Raw genomic sequence first — 20,122 nt, forward strand, 5'->3', positions numbered from 1 at the left:
CCAAGGCGTTCGCTTTGGCGCCCGAAAATGGTGCGGTCTGGCCGGGTAGGTATTAGTTTAATATTTCCGCCTATGTATGGCGTTGACTCTTGTTTCCCCAAACCTCAGCCGATTTTCCCCGAAAGGATCCTCTCGTTTCGGTTGGTTTTCGGTTGGAATACCGAGTACCGTCCGCCTTGCGGTTCTCTCATTGTCCCATGGAAGGCCCGATTTTTGAATGCCCTAAATGTTGCTTCCCTTTTCTTTACGGGACGAAGCCCAGCATCCGACTAGCCCAACCGTTCCGGTCCGGCTTGTTCCATTTGTTCTACATGCGTTCCGAGTGACATTTGCACCGTTGGGAAATTGTGGCTGAAATGGATCCTAATCGAGGACGAGGATTCCGACAAATCGAGATTTGCGGGCAGAGATTCTGAAACGGCTTCCAAGGGGGAACATACAGCTGTAATTTTCCTGCACCAGGGGAGGTAGAGAAACCGCCAGAAAACTGACACGACAAGGGGGAAAAATCTACTGCGAACGAATTATAGATTAACGGAAGTGATAAAACGAAAATGCATTCTAATGTGACACCTTTCGGGCGTTATTGTTTACTCATTTTCACACAAGCTTCAGCGATCGAGTTGATTTATTGGTTACTTCCCGAAGTTGCTGACATTTGAAGGCTGAAGGAAACTGCCAAGCTTGGTTGAACTTTGTTATGGTGAGCTTTACAGCATGGAATAAGTTGGAGAAATCTGAATCTAGCTTCTGAAAAACCTAGCACAACCCGGTGGCTACAGACCATGAAATGATGGCGTGAAAACTAACCACCAGTCCCATTTTCCTATCACCTCCAACACCACCTCTCTACCGCCATCACCACCATTGTTACGAGCGTTAATGGCCGTGGAAATGGATTTGCCCGGCTAACAAATGATTTTGGATGACGAATGGAAAAATGCAAGTTTCAAGTGGGCTTTCCCGCCCGACGCTGAAGGATGGAAAAGACAGCGAAGGGGGAGGGGGGACATTTTGTCGTGAATCGGGTACAAAACCATTTGTCATCGCGATTGTCGTGAGCGTGACTCGGAACGTGAAACGGTGGGGAAAGAGGTTGATTCGAAAACCGGAGGAAACAAAAAAGAATCAAATCCCACTGAAGTGAACAAACACAAAAAAAAAAGATGAGTGAACATTTTGTTGACACTTGCGCCGCGGCGTCGGTTGCACGGCTTTCCATCCGGTTTGGGCCGACCATTTTAGGCCTCGGAGTAACGATAGCAAAGCGAAGATAAGCACACTCTAGGTCCGAAAAAAATAATGATAATAAATAGAGCGAATGTGAGTGATGAAATAGAAATTCCACCACCCATTCTGCATTCACTCGCGGCTCATCCTGAGGAAAATAGCCACCGAAACCGCACACGGATGGGCTAATTGCGATGGCTACCGGTACGATTGTGTCCGCGAGACCACGATTTGTAATCTGGGTGATGATGGGAAAGTGTGCTAGCGTTTTCCCTCCCCAAAGGAAAAGCTCGCTGCGATGAAATGGACGAATCGAAAAAAAAAACATAAAAACACTCCCGATGACTGATGGTGAACGTTGTGTGTCACGCTCTGGAGGTCCAACCTTTCAGCAAAATGGTGGAAACCACACGAAAACGGAACAGACACCTGACAAACAATGGAAGCACTTTTCAACCGAATTGAAAAAAACCTCACTGTTTTCCTCCTACTCCTCGGCACACTGTAGAAATGTACCTACGCAATGTTTCTTGTCTTCTTGCATCGGTATCGCCTTTGATTGCTACCAATTAACATAAGACGTTACGGTTTCGAATTTTAGATGGATGGATTTTCGTTAGCGAGCTGGAAAGGGATGATAAGGGTAGGGGATGTGTAGTAAAAACAATAAAACAGCTTTGGATAACACTCTTGATTTAAGGTCGCTTTTAGGTAAGTTAGGTAATACAATAAAATGTTACTTTAAATAAAATTAAAATGTGCTCTAACTCCTTACACAAACATTACTAAATATTCTAAAGTGTCCTTGATTGATTTTCTCAAAACCTGCTTAATTATTAATTTACATGTTTTATCGTTCGGAAACTTTTTAAAACATTGCTTCGTCTTTCTATATTTGTATGCATAAGTAACTATGTAAGTATCAACTTCTTTATTTGAAAGATCTTGGAATTTACTTGGAGACCTTGGAGTTTGTACGTGTAATCGCTAATCATACTTCATCAACAAATAAATTTTACACACTGTAGACTCACCCCGCCGAACACAAAGCAAAACAAAAGCACGAAGAGCAAAGAAATCGCCTTCGGCCTGTCATTTGTTTTCGAACTTCTCAAGCTCAAACTTTTTCTGCTTGCGGATTTGTTATTCATGGCATCGCTTTCCGCCGCGCTTGGCCCTCGGCGACATTGTAACATCTATTTTAATAATTCAATCGAACCAATTGTGAGCGGCCATCATGTTCGTTGGCAGCCAAACCGCCAAACCGCGAACCCAGCTCAGCCTATCTCTTTTTCTCCTTCCCTTTCGCTCTTTCTCTCTTTCTCTCGCTCTCGGTCATTATCGCCATTCGTATGCATCTTCGTTCCGCTTCAAGCCGTCCGCTTTGTGTGTATGCCAGCACGCTTCGCTGCTCGTTGATTCCACCGCAAAAGTAAGCAAAAAAAAAACGGGTAAAACATCCCCAAAACCCCCGCCTGCCACGAGCTTGGCCACCGATCCGATGCGGATCACCCGACACCGGGGACGGGTTAGTGTCTCAGCACATAAACATATTGTATGTCGACCGAGATGGGTGAAGACTCGAGGAGGAGAGTAACATGAAATCGGACAAGATGCCTCGAAAGAGACGAAGAAAGAGAGGGAAAGACAAAGAAACAAAGAGGGAGGAAGGGAGTGAGCGAGAAAGAAACCGAGCCCTTCGCCAGCTCTCGTTCGCACGCAACCCGTCCCACAATCCCTGCGCAACGGACGGAAAATCCGCTGGAGGAAAATGAGCAGCGTTATTATTGGCCTAATCTAGCTCCGCCCAGTAACGCGCAGATGATGGCTTCAGACTATGTATGTATGTATGTATGCCGCGCTATGTGGTACCGTATGTGCCCGAAAGGACCCGGCCCGTGAAACCCCTGCCCCGTCACCGTTATTCCTCGGGCCGAAATTGGAAGCTTGACATGAACCGTCTTCCTTCCTTCCTTTTGCTTCCACGGGTTACATAATTACACCCTTTGGTGTTATTTTTGGGGATTCCTTTTATTTTATTTTTTGCTAAAAAAAGAATCAAATTAAGCTGTACAAACAAGAACCGAAAAGAAGAAACGACGGAACCATATAATGCCCATACGCTCGCCGTACCTTTCGTGTATATGCTAACAATATGTCATGGATATGATCCACCGGGATCCATGGTTCGGGTTTATTTAGCTCATTTGGTGCCCTTGACTCTCGGCCAGAAACTAATATGTGTATCGATGGTCGAAGCTTCCCGAACGACACAAATGGACGCGTCAGCCAATGATTGATCGTTCGTTCGTTGGCAACGACGTCGTATGGAAAGAGTGGAGAAACGCTCAATGTTTCTGTACAAATAGTAATACGATTTTTACCTTAGTGTTTAATGTATCTTGTATAAAACTTGTATGATACGATAAATCACAATTTTCCTGATTATCATTGTACTTTTCATTTTTCTTTCAACATATAAACTTTTCTTTGAACGTTCCAATTTTTACTCTTGCTTTCAACTTCAATAAATTCTCTTTTGACTGTGATTTTAGACAAGCAGAATAAATAACTACATGTTGGTTAAACTCTTATACATTTTGATTACATTTTGAAGATATGGTTCAAATTCTCCATCATTTTTTGTCATTCTTCCATGCGACGGTAATCATATGCGTAAGAAAATCGTTATTGTATTATTTAAACAACACATTTGCACCATGATTTGATAAGAGATACTGCCTCACAATATTGTAATAGCAGATGTATTAATTTAATGTCCTTTATAAAGATTAATGTATGCTGCGAATCAAAACGGTTTAAAACAATTTACCGATGTACTTACCTTTCTTTGTATGACAAATTCTCTTCCCCCATAACATCAGAGAAGTGTAAAGCAGCGTAATTAAACGGTTCAATTTAATTATTAAATTTATTTTCGTAATAATTAATATAATTTGATTGCAGCAATTTATTTACATCGGTTTCGTTAGCGTGTTTGCTCTAGTTATCCTGTTCTCCGTCCCTTCGCGCATTTACAGCGGATTACAGCTCATTCCAGTGTCGTTCCCTCGAATGCATACGGTTTTGTGTATCTGCGCGTGCTCCCCATTTCCCAGCCGGGATTGTTCGCCATTATTGATTTTGCTGGAAACTGTTTCCCCATTGCAAGCGGAGCGCATTCCCTTTTCTTTTGGTATACTTATTCACAGTAGCAGAAAGGATCTACGGCTCTGGCCTTTAATATTTGACCGATTTTTACACCTTTTCCTAGCGTCAACCGGTTGCCTTGATCCTCTAAAATATTGCATTAATTTAGTTGTGCCAATTCAGGGGACCTTAAAATCAGCTATTGATTTGCTTTTCGTCAATTTTTCAAATTCCTTCCCGCATCTTTCTTCTTGTCTTTCTATAGTATCGATTATCCTTCAACGCGGAATCGAATGCGCAAACAGAAGCGAATGGAGATATTGGTTTTCTTTTGTCAGATAATGCTGGGTTCGCAAAGCAGTGGTGGTGCTTCTTAAAATATGTTATTGTTTTTATTCCATTTCATTCTCGATAAGCTTACTGATAGTGAAGGTAGATCGCTTTGTGGGTTGTTTGCGCGGGTTTTTGCAAGCTTTGTTTTTCATCTCGATTAGTCAAACTTCTGCCGGTAAATGCAACTCCTTGGAGCAAAACTCCTTTTGCGCTCCCCGTTTGCTGCCCTCGAGTCCTCCTCGGGGAAAACACAACTGAAAATTACTACACGCTACTATGTGCACACTATTTGCATTTCACTTCCTTCACACTACATCCAATCGGTACACGATGCATTCGACTACTCACTATCCACTAGTATTAATGTGCCAGCCTGTACGCTTGCTAGGTGCACACAGTGCTAACGATATTACTTTACAATATTTATATTACTTTATATCTGCTTCGGCTAGTAATGTCCTTCTGAGTTTTCTCGTACGTGCATTCAATTTCCACTAGTTCACCCCGTTCTACTACGCACCCCAAACCGGTTTGGTGGTTCGTTTCGTTGGGGGGTTCGCTTTCCTTTTTAACTTTTTAAACTATTACTTATTAACTCCTGCCACTCCTGTTCCTGGGTTCGAGCGATAACACCGCTAATGCACGTTGCTGCTTCCTACACGGACTGTGACGCTATTTCTTTTTTTACCCCATTCCGACAGCCAACTCGCGCTTCCGTTTCGCCTGACACCGCCACCAACAACTCCCGTAATCGCTCGTTTGAATTTTCATAAAACTAAACAAGTGCGACTCATTACCTTAATGACTTTGTGAAATGGAAAAGGGGGATTCATTTTGCTTTGGCTCGGTAGCCGTTCGTTTTTCGTTCGCAGAGGTCATTCGGGTGGAAAGTATTTCTGCTACCGTGTTTTCAACATTCGTATCCTTTCGCTCCAGCGCTCGATTCGGAGCTATTAGTCCGTTTGTTGCTCACATTTCCTGTTGAGCTTCCGAACGTTTACCAGCATTTCATTGCAGCGTGTATTTCCAAGCGCGCTGAAGTTGAACGGAGCTGAACTAAATCAGTAACTCAACTGGAAAGCCTTTCGATGTGTCTCTAGAAACAGATAACAGAAAGCCGTTTTCTCCACCAAATGCTAGATGTTTGCACTTTGTATCGTACAAGAAAACTGTTGTTTCAAAAAAAGTATTTTGTCACGAAATGCACTAAACGGAACCATTTCATCGCATGTCCTTCCATCGGGAAGGTAGAAACACTTGCTTTCCCAGGTCCTCTACCGCTCCGATTTTGGTGTCGCGCTGCTGGAAGCTGTCATTAAATTTCCGACTTGGCGTTTGCAGCAGAAAGGCTTGTTTCATCACCTTCACAATGCCAGTTGAAATGAAATTTTCTGCTAACTTACGTCCATGGGAACACACCCGGGACCGACGTAACAGTGCTGCCAGCGGTCGATTGGCATCATCCTCCATCGGAATGTGGCATGAAATGCGCATGTGCCAACCGGAAGCGTGGAATCGATATGGAGTCTATGTACATACTCGAGCTTATGTACTGCCCGAGTACGAAAAGGGAAGGCCCGGAAGTGTTGGCAAACGGGACGCCCGAGGGCTACATTTGGGGAGCATTGTTGAAAAGCAGTGAGGTATTTCGATCCAAAAATGAGGGTTTTCAGACCGTCCTGTTTACTGAAGAGATGGGGGAAGAGAGAGGGAGAGAGTACAATGACACATTGGGGCTCAACGAGTGTTCCGAGGCAGGCGAACAGCTTGAGTGATAAAATTGTACCCGAACGTTTAAACACTCCTTCCACGGGAAGGTCAGATCGAATCGAGTTAAAGTTTTCACTTAACAACCGTCGCAGATTGTATCAAGCGTGCAAAAATCGATAAAAGTTTATGTCGAATGTAGAAAAAGGAGCAAATTCCGTGCAGCGGGTAAAATAGTTACTCTTCCTACTTCGTGCTCGGTTTCGCCGATGGTACTCTGAAATGTGAACGGGTTTACGGAAACCATTTGCTTCAAAGGGAATCTAATTTGCTGGCAGGCGAGCATCGTGTTTCCCACCCCAAAATGTCACCACCCATCACCGGAAGTTGGGTACCGACGGATGGCTGTCAGGTTCGCGAAACGTTCTGAGTTTTTCCGCCCGCTGCTGTGTGATTTACTTCACGACCGCGCGCGCGTGTGTGTGTGTGTATACGCGTTCCTGGTTTCTTCCACCATTTTCCTTGCCTTGTCGTTTGTACTGCGGAAGTGTCGGTTTGCGAAAGGCTGTCATTTCATGTGGTGGTTACTATGGTTACTGTCAAACGGTGAGTCGATGGCTCCTCTATTAGCTCCCCGATTCCCTCTCCGGTGGAAGGTGACAGTTTTTACCCCTTTCTCGTCAGCTGTCAGCCGTCGTCGAGCGGTGCTGTTGTGCGCCCGTGTGTCAGGTTGCAACGTTCCCCGACATTCCGACCACAATCTCCCCGCTCCGGCTCTTATCACGACGCCTCCTTCGGCTTCGGCGACGGTGAGAAGGGCCGATGGATGAGCGAGGTGGTGGTGGTGGTGTTGGTGGTGTTGGGGTTGGTCGCCCCGGGCACGATCCGCACGATGCCGCCCGCGCTCAGTCCGTTCATCATGCTGGCCGCCGTCAGGGCCGCCGCGTGATGGTGTGCGTGCGTCTGGTGCGCATGGTGCGCGTGATGATGTGCATGGTGCGGATGGTGGTGGACGTGCAGCGGATGATGGGGATGATGCAGGGGGAGTGGGTGGTGCTGTGGTTGCTGGGAGGCAGCCGCTGCCGCTGCCGCCGCCGCCGCCACCGCCGTATGATGCAGGAGTTCCGCGTTTAGCCGCGAGGGGGAACTGACCCGTATTCTGAGGGGGGACATTGGCGGTTGGTTGGTGGAGGTCGGTGTGCTACCGGGCGGCATCGAACCCGTGCTACCGTTGTGCGTGTGCGAGTGCGGACTGCCTTCGGAGTTGGGCGTGCCGGGGCGTCCGTCGGTGGACGAGTGGTCGCCGGGATGCTGCAGATCCTTGAGGGAAGCGCCGGTTGGCGTGGGGGTGGGTCCGCCGCCGAGCGCATTGCCCAGGGAGGCTGAGGTGGCGCTGCTGTTGCTGCCGGGCGAGTCGCTCATGCTGACGGCGGTCGTGAGGACTCCCGCTCCGGCCGCTCCGAGGGACGCCGCACTGACGGCGAGCGAGTGGGGCAGGTGGGGCTGCGGCCGGAGGACGGTCGGGGTGAGGGGCAGGTGTGTCAGGCCGATCGGTGGCGAGTGGGTGGCGATCGGTGGCGAATTGTCGCCCAGACGGTAAGGCATGAATCTACTGTTGAACGAACCTGCCGTAGGGTGAAGGGCCGGGGAAAAGAGTGAGAAACCGAAAGAGGAGAAAGAGCATATGCCACAATTAGTTACAGGTTGTAAACAGTTTTATCTATCTTCCAAAGTTATTTCTTATGAAATGATCTACAGGATTTTGTAAACTTCAACGTCCTAAGAATTCCTCATCTTCAGCTTACTTTGTTTGACACCAAACGCTAAATCTTGAGTTTCTTAGGTTGTCAAATACTTCCTGAAAGCTAATACTTTCTAACGGCCAAAACCCTAGTGTACCTGTCCCTCAGTTCTTGTCGTAATGGTTAGGTATGTATTACTGAAAATGTAATTGAACTTCAATTCCGGGTCTACCTATCTATTAACTACTTGATGCCGTCCTTCCATTACATCGCTGATTCTCAAGTATGTACGACTTGTTAAGAACTGAAGGAACTGAATCTTTTAAATGTGTCAGCGCTTAGTAATCAAAATAGATGTGCTTTCCTTATTAACCTATAACTATTCTTAAGTATTTCGAGTACGATTCTTCATTTGCAGTTACTCACCAGGTATCAGACCGCCGGTCAGGTGGTCCCCGAAGCGGAAGGAATGCAGCGAGGCGAAGCTACTCCGGAAGTCCTTCTCGCGGTCACGCTCGTCGTTCAGCCGGTCCTCGCTCGAGCCCGGCAGCGAGCTGGGACTGTGCTGCATCGACATACTAGGAACTGGCGAGTGCGTGCCGAGCGAGATGTCCGAGTCGGAGTCGGTGTCCGTCGGCGACAGCGGACCGTCGCCGCGCCTCGGCGTCAGCGAGGACGATCCGGACCCGGACAGTGGTGGCTGATTGTGTCTGCGTTTTGGGAAAAAAATGGGGGTGCAAAAGAGGTAAAAGAAAGATGGTCAGTGAAGAGTTGGAAGAGAATTGAAAATTCATGTAATTTAATAATCGATCGAGAAAAACGGTCACGACGAGAGAGGGAACGCATGTTTGCGTCGTTCCAGACGGTCGACGGTCGATGGTGCACGGTAATTTTGACCTACAAGATCCGGTTAATCTTTGGGTGCCCTGGAATTTACCCGTTTCCCCCGTTCCCGGTGGCCCGGCTGGCCGAATCGATCTCGTCGAGTGCAGCCTACCCGCGCCATAATAGCAATATCTCTAACGCTCGAAATACACGCACAAAGACAATAATCTTCCTCTCAGACGAGACAAACAAGGTGCTGAGGTGAGGCGGACAGCGGCTGCCAGAGAAGCACGAAGGTAAACGCGGACTACCTAAAGATCAGGTTCTGAAGTGATGAACCAGCGCCAACTCGGCCAGAAGTTGCAGTGTCATAGCATTTAATACGAGGCTTCCCTCTTGGAGACGCCATCGCGTAGGATATCCGCTGGGCTCTACGTTTCAGACGTTGCGTCCTCCTTGACACTAAGCGTAACACGATGACACGGTACGTCGGCCCTCGGCCCATCGAACATCGGATTAATAATCCTCGGCTTTCCACCGCCCGGAGCCACAGCACGACCCAGCTGTCTCAGAATGCTAATTAGTCTAGCTGTGAAAGGGTGTGCTAGGGGTCTCTATTTCGGCACCACCGGTCGACACTCGGAATTCTGCAGAAGGCACGGTGCTGTACTAAACGGTCGGGAATGGAAATCTCGAGTGTCATTTTACGATCCATTTATGGGCAGGAAGTATCCAGGAAGGTGCCCTCTGCGGCAAGCGACGTAAAACCCACACTAGCCACATTAAACGGTTTTTGGGGACGTCCCAAAAGGTTCGGGTCACATCATCCGGAGTTCTCAAACTTGACAGTCATTCTAATTTTCTCCGAGAGCAGCAGAGTATCACCGTACCGTGTCAGACATCAGACATCGGGAAAGTGTCTCCGGAATCGATGGAAGGAGAATAAAGACGATGATGACGATGATGATGATGATGTCGGTGGCAGTGGTGGATGAAGAGGACTCTAAATATGTGTTACACCCTCGCCCAGCACAGCGGGCAGCCGCCATCCGTCAAGCCACAAGTCTTCCATTGCCAAAACCTTCTGGAAAGAGGGATAGACGCGAATGGATGGCGCCGGAAATGAAAATACTGTACGTCTATATTTACACACTTCGATTTAATAGGTGTCCTTTCTTTTTCGTCTCCCCTCGCACTCCACTTCGGCGGAAAGCGTCGTAGACACGGTCATCGATGCAGACGTTGTCCTTGGCGATGTGTGGAATGCGGCTGTACAGAGCCTCGTCTCGAGAGCAACCGGAGAGGGAGATGGCTTACACACGGTCAGCAAATGTCGTACCGGTGAAGTGTACCAGGATGAAGGCCCTTGAGCGACGGCGGCAAACCGCAAATATGCCATTGAGAACCGTAGTTTGGTGGTTTCATGTTTGACGTACCATTATTTGGCCAGGACGTGCCGAGACAGTTCAGCTCAATCGCTATTTAGCTAACATGCTGCATTTTGGTCTTGTTGAGAGCAAGGGATCCATCTTTTTGTTAAAGGAAATATTAGAAGAGATCAAATAATCCTTGTTTTAGGTTAACATTTTTCTTATTTGCCGACGAATGCTCTGCCCAACCCTTTTAATGCGTAATTTAGCATGTCAACTCTCCCCAAAGACAACTTAACACATAATCGTCTTCTCCCAACACGTGGGCTGGAAAGGAAACAAACTGTCACTGTATCAATGCGATGCACCGTTTGTTTGACAGCTGTCAGGGGGTTTCGGTAGAAATTTCAAAATAACCCAATCCGTCACGAAGACGCCACTCTAGTGGGCCCCTGCGCCGTAGTGCGGAGTGGCGATGGCGCTTAATGCACTCGCCCATTTAAGAAACAGAAACGGAAAGAACACACACCTCGGTGCTTCCAAACGCTCCCTCCCCGCGACCACGCTGAGCGAGGAGAAGATACAAAGCAAGATAGACAAATTCAACAGTAACAGCAACATAAAAAAGAAAACAACAGAACTTATTTCAAAGACACGAAAAAACAAAGTCTTAATCCTAAACAAACTGTTTCCACTCACCGCGGGGACAACCCCATGTGATGCTTTTCTTCGAAGAAAACGAAAACAAACACACTTAGAACGAAACGGGAAGAGGACCCCTTCGGCAGGGGTAGGAAAAACGGGGGGAAAAAACAACACAACATGCGAGTATTGTCGTATGGAAATGGAATAGATTCTCGTTGCCAATCCGACTGCGGTGCAAACGGATCCGACGGGTAGCAGCGTACGACGTTCTGATATGGCGTTTCGCTTTCAAGAGTAAGGCTCCGGAGTCACGCTTGGTATCGAATTACCCGGATCGGATCCTTGAACAAAACGGTCGAGTTTCGTTCGTTCTGGCGATCCTTGAGAGCTGCTCCATGACCGACGAGCTCGATCCCACGCTTCTCCCCAGCGTCGCTCAGCCCAACTGTCACAGACAGCCCATACTGTAACGGCCTAAACCCAAGCCAAACTGGCCAAACTGAGTAAACAGTGAAACGCAAACCGCGTTTGAATTGTCAATTTCAATTCCAACCAATCAAGGGACGGAATAAAAAGACACAAGTCCTTGCAAATGAAGCGGCGCGGGACCAAGTCACAGCCTAAGCCGGATGCCTTGGAAGAGGACTAACCACTCCACCAGCAGACCAGCACTGCACGGCTGCAATTAATTGTGGAATCAAAATAAACAGCAACGTTTTCAATTCAATAAAATATGCTAATTTGTCGTGTGGATGAGGAGGCATGAGTAAAAACCCCACTCCCAGTGGAAAATAACTGATGGAAAACCAAATGAGCCTCAACGAGAGCTCGGTGGGACATGTTCCCGTTTGAACGACGACACCGCGGTGATTGTTATGACAAATGAGAACCCGCAGCTAGGAGATAGGATTTATCGGGCGTCGGTGTTGTGCGAGAGGTGGCCGCTTGGTAAACAGTACGCCTCGGGGACAGTTTTTCCACCCTCACCGTCGGAAAATTCCTGTAATCGCTCACAATGGCCACCCGATGTATGAGCGTTATGATTTACCGACAAACGGGCGAGTTTGCTTAGTGGCTTCCTGTCAACGATTTTCACGTTCGCCCACACGTGGTTTTTGACATGATGAACCCTTTCCGAAACCGAGTCTTTCCTCACAAACACGTCGCCCGAAGCACCCTCTGGATCTAGTGCGGGTTCTCTCCCCGGTGAGCGTTCCTTCGCTCTCGGAAGGGTGCAGATATTTAACGATAATTGAATTGAATCGTTCCTCTTCCCTTACAGACAGGGGCAGACAACCGGTTTGGGATAAAAAGGGTTGCGGTTGTTGTCAGTCAAGAAGTGGTAATAAAGACAACAACTTTTCCGAAGTACTAACGACGCATAAAATTGCAACTGAACAGCAAACAAACATTCCGGCTGCGAAGGTTAGCCTTGCCCGAGTGTGTCATCGCAGTTGTTCACTACCGCCGTGGAGGGTTGATGAAGAAGGTGCGGAACTGTTTGGCCAACAAAGAGAAGGCTTAACTGCACGCACTGTGTAAAACAAACAACAGTAAACCACCCGAATCGCGATTACCATTCACCGAGCGTGGAGACGGGGTTTTTCGATTTTTTAAAATGGCATCCAATTCAAGGTTGTACCAATGCAGTTGCAGCCTACAAAATGCAATCCCACGACGCAAAACGTAGTAATGATCGACACATGGCGCACGAATTCGATCAATATTTATTTCTTGCCATCAGGCCAGTCGCGGGAAATCATCGAGAGAACGGTAGAATGGCTACGGAATGGCAGGAAGTAATAACGAATGGCTACTGGAACGTGCAAACATCATCGCCAAGCTATATAGATGGAGCTGCACATTCTAGTGCATCGGGTCCCCCAATCGCACGCTCCAGGCGTAAGCATCGACACGGGACGATACATCGAACGATTGGTTAGTGATTTTTTCTCCTGAGCACCACCTCACCAAGCCACAGACGCACAAAGTAAAGCACAGCGACCACCAGGTTATGTTTGCCAAACACGCTATCAAATATTTGCTCTCCATAGTTGCTTCCGGCCGAATAGCCACCCTGTGCACCAGCACCTGAGTCCTTCCGAAGTGAAAACCCAAGTTAATCCCACCTTTCACCACCACGCTGGAGCGAGGAAAATTGTTTGCTAAACTGAACGAAGCGTCGGACCAGCAAACCCATTGGAGATCCCACCCCGCTCCTCGATTGGCCCGGTCGCGTATTACAATGCAAGGACTCACGGGTGAAAGGGACGGATCCTCCGCCATCTCAACAAGAAGCGAACAACGCAACTTCAAGCAATCATCATTACTTCCTTTCGGGGCGGGGAGGCCAGATGGAGCTGTAGGTATTGATTTGTCACCGAGACAACGACCGGACGCTTCGAGTGGTCGATTGATTGCAAACACATTGCCCTGGATCCACTCGAACGCCGGGATAATGGGCCCACGCCAATAGGACGCTCGATTAGGTTTTCGAGTGCGTGAGTTAAGGCTGCCGTTCTTCGCGGAAGGGAGCCTTCGTTTTGGATCAGGTCGTACATTCCCTCGAGGGAAATGTACGATTAGTGGACATTTGTACAAACTGTGTGTGCACATTGTCAACATGACAATTACTTTTTCTGGAACCTCTAGAGATGTCCCGACAAGGTTTATCCATACACTTTTGATTTCCACCATAGTAATGTACATGTCCTTGATAGTAATTTGAAGATCTGTGTTGAGATGAGCATAAACTTACTCAGGGACTCTTCATATGCCATTTTACAAATTACATGCATCGAAAAATAGTAACTGCAAAATAACTCTTCCAGATACTTAGTTACCTAGGTCGACAAGTTCTAGGTACATTCGAATCAGTTTTATAATCTACAAACTTCAATCTTCTACTCAGCAGGTAAAACCTTTAAACATTAAATCCCAATCGTTTCCCTGTACGACTTTTATTTCCAATTCCACAGGCGTCGTTTTCAACGAAATCTGAAGACTCTCGTGGATCTCCTCAACGTGCCCAACCTAATAGGGTAGTTACTGCATCATTTTTACCCCATCTGCCGACTCCGGCCGACGGTCAGATATCAAATATCCGGACACGACCAGCACCACATGACTCGGCTAAGCCTCACCCTGTGTGTGTGTGTGTGTGTGCTATGGATCCCTCAGGTCTGGCGACAGTTATTTCACACGTAATAAAGTTAAGGAAATCTTCCACCCCGCCAGCATCCCGGCCAGCCAACGTGGGAAATGGGGGTTTGGAAAAAAAGGGTAATTGAATATCGCAAGTATAATGCCCCGAAAAACGTGCATGTGGCCTGTCTGGCAGTCCGGCTCACGTGACACCACGTCGCACGTAGGTTCATTTTCTCGACCAAACTTTAACCCACCAAGTGTCAGTGTCGTAGGTATGGATGAAAATTGTCTTTCGTCGTCTACCGACAGCGAGCTAGTGTATCAGAAGACAAGGACGCCAGCTTTCACATGGTATTCGCTCAGGCGAAAGTGTCTCCCCGAACGTTTGGCGCATTGTAGTGACAGGCCAACTAGGTCTAGAAACAATCGTCATCGGTCACGAGGGCACGGTTTAACGATGTTAAGCTCATCCGAAAATAAATGGCACAAAATCAAAACAAAACCAACGAAACTTGTGAAACGCAAATCGCAAACGAGTTGACGAACTCCACGCACTCCGTACCGGTGCGGCCAGATTTGATTCAATCATCATAATATTGTTGATTCTCGATTTCCCTTACTGTTTCTTTTTTTTCTAATACCCAATTTTCCTCTCCATTCTACGTGGATATATCTTTTTTACCGGAGTTTCACCCCTTACCACACCAGAGGCGTCCCAGAACACACCCTCGGGGCTTGTTGTTCATTCCGATCCCGGTACGCTGCCATCATCATCAACTTTATCGTCTGCATGCCCTCGACATTGTCCCCCCGCGCGGTCGTTACCATCCGATAAAGCCAAATATTTGAATATATTTACAGCTAAACTTAATTTGTACAACAATAGAACCATTATTTCACGCCCTCCGTTCACTAGCGCTCGGTGAGGTTAGGGCCTTGTAAAGCCTTGCTGGGGGAAGGTGGCCTCTGCAGCTTCTGTCATCGGCACCTTGCAGCCCACGATGTTCCACAAACCCGCCATCGTAATGGAATCGAATCGTTAAGGTATTACCGAATAATGAATATAAATTAGCGTGAAAAATTAAAATCCCAGCTTGTTCATTTCGGTTCCCGGCTTTGGAAGCTGCTTGGCGGAAGTCATCACTTCAGCGCCCTCGGGGTGCGGCAAAAAGGAACTCGAACTTCGAGTCCGAACGCGCGACACTCGAGGAGAATGTACGGCCGACGAGACATTTTGCCACAATCGGGTTAGTGCTGGTTCTGCGACAAGGAGTTCCTTTGAGGACGTATTCGAGCTGGAAGTAATCGGGTTGGTTTACGCCCGCGGGGCCAAGGCAGTCTACCGAAGCGGGCCTGGCGTACGCAATCTGCTGACGAAGACGAAGATTGTCATCGGGCCACGGTATGATATCGCCTGATGGGACATCCGAGCGAGAACATGATCCATCCACCTTTCCAGTTTAGGTCGCCCGATCTCTTGCCTAACCGTTATCGAATTAAAGTCCAAAGGAACGAAACCCACTCGACCGAACGTTGCTGCCAGAGGGGATCTGCCCGTTTCGCTGCATTACGGAAAAATAATGAGTAATGAAGTTGCTCCGAGAGATATGAGTTGTTAAAGAAGCGGATATGCCCCCTGTCGGTCGTTTTTTACTGTCTCCAAATATAGAGCTATAATATCCAAATGTTATAGCATCCAGAGCTGGTTTTCTACCGAACTGACGTTTTAATGTCGTACAAAATTTACCAAAGAAAGAAAATATAAACAGAGGAACCTTTTTTTAATGTTATGTATGTCAAATGTAAAATCAAAACAGGTCTTTGCTCTATTTAATGAAGGTATCTGTTGCAGTCCGTTGCAAAACAAAGATGAAGAAATATGTAGACAATTCTGGATTGTTTACGTTAAATATTTTGAACTCTCCATCTGTCAAAGTGCCGCTATGGACTTGAGGTCTTGGTTCAACTCGTTATGATCCTAGGGGATCTATGCCTGCAAAAAAAAATAAGCACCAAATTATGGTTGCATCAGGGGCATTGTTTCAAGATTAATTATAAGTAAAGAGGTAACTTCAACTTTTTCAATGGGAATGCCACGGACAACACTCTACAAAGCAGATATCATTCGAACGATAATCCCCTCCAGTATAGCACCGCCGTTCGTTCAAAGCAAAACGATCAAATTATTTCCCCTGCAAACATCATAAACTATCCGGAAAGGCCGAAAACTACAAAGCGAATCTGAATAAATGAATAATGAAGACGTTGTTGTTGAGCTGCTTGTTCGCGCTTCACTTTTCGCTCCTGCTGCAGGCGGGCCCTATTTCACCTGAAGGCAGGTCGGGTGGTCAATCTTCGGATCGTCGCGCATGCATGACTCAAAGCCGCTTCAACCTCGTGTTCCTGCTGGTGAAGCGCTTTCGGAGTCGTCCCGCTAATGACTTTATTATCTTCGGCACCGCCGCCCAACAATAGCCACCGGAGCAACGGGGGTCAGCGCGGGTTAAGTCGGAGTACGTGCGAGCACTCGCCCCGAAGAAGACGCGGCACAATGTTGCGGCCAACCGTTGTCGGACCTGAGCTGCGGCTTTGGTCACGGTTAATTCAACCGATTGCGCGCCGCCATCGGAAGAGTATTACTTTCCCGAGCTGACACGGAGCGAAGGTAGGTGTTTTTCGCTCTTTTTTTCTGAAAGCGTTTGTTTCGTCCTTCTTTGCAAACTGCCATTTCCATGCCGTGCGGCTCAGTTACCGGCCACTCCGCGAGCGTCACAGCGACCACATCGGATCAATCATCCGGGGGGGTTTCGCTGTCGGATCGCGCTGAAGTCATTAGTCTGGCGACCGAAAAAGATTTCCACCGGCAGCGAAACCATTGATCCTGCTGACCGGGTGGGGGGGTGGTGTTGGGTAAGACGGAGGTGTCTCCTTCAGACCCTGCTGGCGGACATCATTACGCACTGTTTGCACTCCGTTCCGTCGAGAGCAGTGAGCAAGTGAGTCCCGGAATCGGAACCGATTCCCAGCGAAAGGATCACGTTTCGCCGGAGCGGCGGATCACAAACAAACCAAAAATAGCAGAGCGAGCGAGCGAACGATTCCTCCCCTTTTTTTTGCTCCCCGCGGCCGACAATAGCTGTATCGAAACGTGTATAAATAATTAATTAAGTTATTGTTACACTTAATAAGATAATTAGCCACGGAGCCGGAGCCTCTGGCCGGAGCCGATCGCCGGCTTACCCGTCGCGTGTTCGCGTCCCGGAGCCGGATCATTATCGCATTGCGGCACCGATCCGCGGGAGCCCGCGATCGCCGGGCCAAAGGGTCCGGTTTAGCGCCCGCTTTCCCGGGTGGGTTGGCTTCCAAACGCCTCCCTCTCTCCCCCCTCTTTCTCTTCCTTTTCCATCGCGCGGGAATCGGATGCCGCGGCCATCAAAGGGGCTCAGAAAACACGTTTCCAGCGCGCCACGGATAGTGTTGTTACACTCCGCTTCATAAAGTTATTACCCCTTCGGCAACCAGGCCGCCAACCCTTTTCACCACCTCTCCCCACATCGCCTTCAACCGCCTTACAACAGCAGAGAGGCGCAACAGCAACACCGGGCCCGAACAACAATGTGGCCACGAGGAGGAAGCGGAATGCGTACCGGCGTCGTATCGTATTGTATTGCCGGGCCCGATGCGCCCGCCCGAAGGCCTGGTATGCCGCACTCCCCGCTCCCCTCCCCAGGTGAAGTCCCACCCCTGATCTCCACGGACAAGCGTCGGCTGCTGCGAAAGCGACCACAAGCACCTAAAACAACTTCACACGGCGGCAAATTATAAAGAGTGAATTTGAAAATGATACCACCGTGCTCGCACCCAAGTTTGCTGCCCGGGACGCTCGGCCTCCACCGGTGGCGGTAATTAACCCTTCGATGAGCAATCGGCAGGTGTCGACGGTGTCCGGGGAAAATCGATTCTGAAGCAAGCGAATCATAACCGTTGCCGGCGCTAGACAATGCAATCTTCTAATTGGATGCTTTGCCGGCAAAGTGGGGCAGTGTGGAATGTTTGCTGCGAAAACACCGTTGCGCGAAGTACACTGGGCACATGATTTTATACATTCAAGCATTTCAAGTATTTCATGTTCCTAAAAATTATACCAACTTGAACAAAACTGATAAACAACTTGACATTTAATGAGGATCAAAAAAATTATAAACGAAAGCATGTACTGCTTACCGTACAAAATTCTGTGAATTGGATTTTTTGAACCCTAATTGTTTTTAAGTTTAAGCCTGATAAGATTGCTTTTAATTTTTGGGTTTTGTACAAAAATCGTAACATCACTGATTAAAATGTAAGGTAGAATTCTCTTAAAATAGCATCGAAAAAACCGTTTATCTTCGTACGACAAAAGTAAACAATCGTAACTAACAACAGTGCACACACTGCAAACCTACGACAAGGCAAGAGAGAAAAAGAGAAAATATTGCTCAAGAACATCCCCGCAGCATTCCCATTGCGCCTGAAGGGTTAACATCTATTAGCCCATTTTTCAACCCTTTGGAAAGCATTCTTTCGAGAACAAAAAAAAAAAGATAACCGCACCGCGTACGGGTGCACATTACCTTTGCCAAGGTGAAAAAGAGGTGCCCGTTTAAGTAAAAAACCGCAACATAAAACAACAACAACAGCAACAATATCAGCAGCAAAAAACAACACATAACCAATGGAGAAAAGAAACGAGGCAGCAAAAGTATTTAGTTTCTCATATCGTTGGTTCTTTTCTCGGTTTTTGTTACTCCGGTTGATCTTCGGTCGGCAAACTGACAATAAGTGATCACTTTTGAGACGTACCCTCCCTTGCCTCCCCTCTCGCTCATCAGAACGCATGTTTTGCAAAATGTTCAATGCAGCGGAGGCAAAAAAAAACAAACTAGTCGGAAGCGATGCATCTACGAACATATGATGTTGAAAATTCCTCCGATGAACGGTGTCGATGGCCTTCTACGCGAAGTGTTATCCTCTTCTTTGTCCAAAGTCCTTCCTCCACTTAAGGCTCAATTCATTTAGCTAATGCAGTTTGCTGATGCTTTCATCTCTCATTCGTAGACAAATTACCTTAGATGGTATACTCTTCGCGAGGATATTTCTGATTAGTTTGCTCAACTTGAAAGTCTTGGTATTAATTTATTGTACCTCCTTTCGAATGGAAACTAAGCACGAATTGTGCCATATGGCTTCCGTTTTTGGTCATTTGAAACTGCTAATGTGCTGAACCGATGTGCTTGTGGATTCGCGTTGTTGTTTTCCAACAACCAACCTATCACAACGTGCCAACATGCAAACCGGACAGGATGACGATTGCTAATTTATGGCATCGAAAACAACATCATCAATCCAAACGACGGCAAGGACTATTTGTCGCATTTGTTTGCAGCCCGCATCCCGAGCGGCTCTAGAAGCCCCCGAACAGTTCCACGCGGGACCCGTTTGGCCCTCGCTGGACCACTTCTGCACGCCAAATCGGGTCAACGGCGAGCCAATATGTGTATTCCAGAAACCAATAACGATAACATAAACTTTTATTCGTCTCAAATTCAGGCGGCTAACGATTCGCGCGAGTCGCCATGTCGCGACAGCACGGTGGAACGAAGCAGTAATTAAAACGGATATGTTCATTCCACGACCGTGGAACGAAGGATTCGGGCGGGAGTAAGGATACGAGGAGGCTAGCGACCTTCGTTGGGCGTGCAAGCAATGTCAACACGTAAGCTTCGACGTCCGATCCATTCCGGCCTTCCGGACGGACAGAATACCGGCGAGCCATTTATGCCTGCAACGATGCGTCCGAAATGCAGAACGCCCGTCCCGCGGCTCGGGAAGACTAAAATTATAAAGTGATAAAAATATTTTAAACCTGCCCTACGGGCTCGGCCGGGTTGTTGGGCGAGAGGCGAGCACCCGGTAGCATAACTCCGACTCTGA

General features: G+C 47.7%; 1 protein-coding gene across 1 annotated transcript in view; it reads right to left on the reverse strand.

Annotated features, from left to right (window-relative positions):
* Positions 1-7,200: 7,200 nt before the first annotated feature.
* LOC131258532 (protein Optix) overlaps positions 7,201-20,122 on the reverse strand; it is a 54,643-nt gene continuing 41,721 nt past the window's right edge. The window contains exons 4-5 of the mRNA XM_058259866.1: positions 8,589-8,872; positions 7,201-8,045 (exon numbers count right to left, since the gene is read on the reverse strand). Of these exons, the coding sequence (XP_058115849.1) occupies positions 7,201-8,045; positions 8,589-8,872 (1,129 nt within the window). The remainder of the gene's footprint in view (positions 8,046-8,588; positions 8,873-20,122) is intronic.

This window comes from Anopheles coustani, chromosome 3, assembly GCF_943734705.1.
Source record: "Anopheles coustani chromosome 3, idAnoCousDA_361_x.2, whole genome shotgun sequence".
NCBI lineage: Eukaryota > Metazoa > Arthropoda > Insecta > Diptera > Culicidae > Anopheles > Anopheles coustani.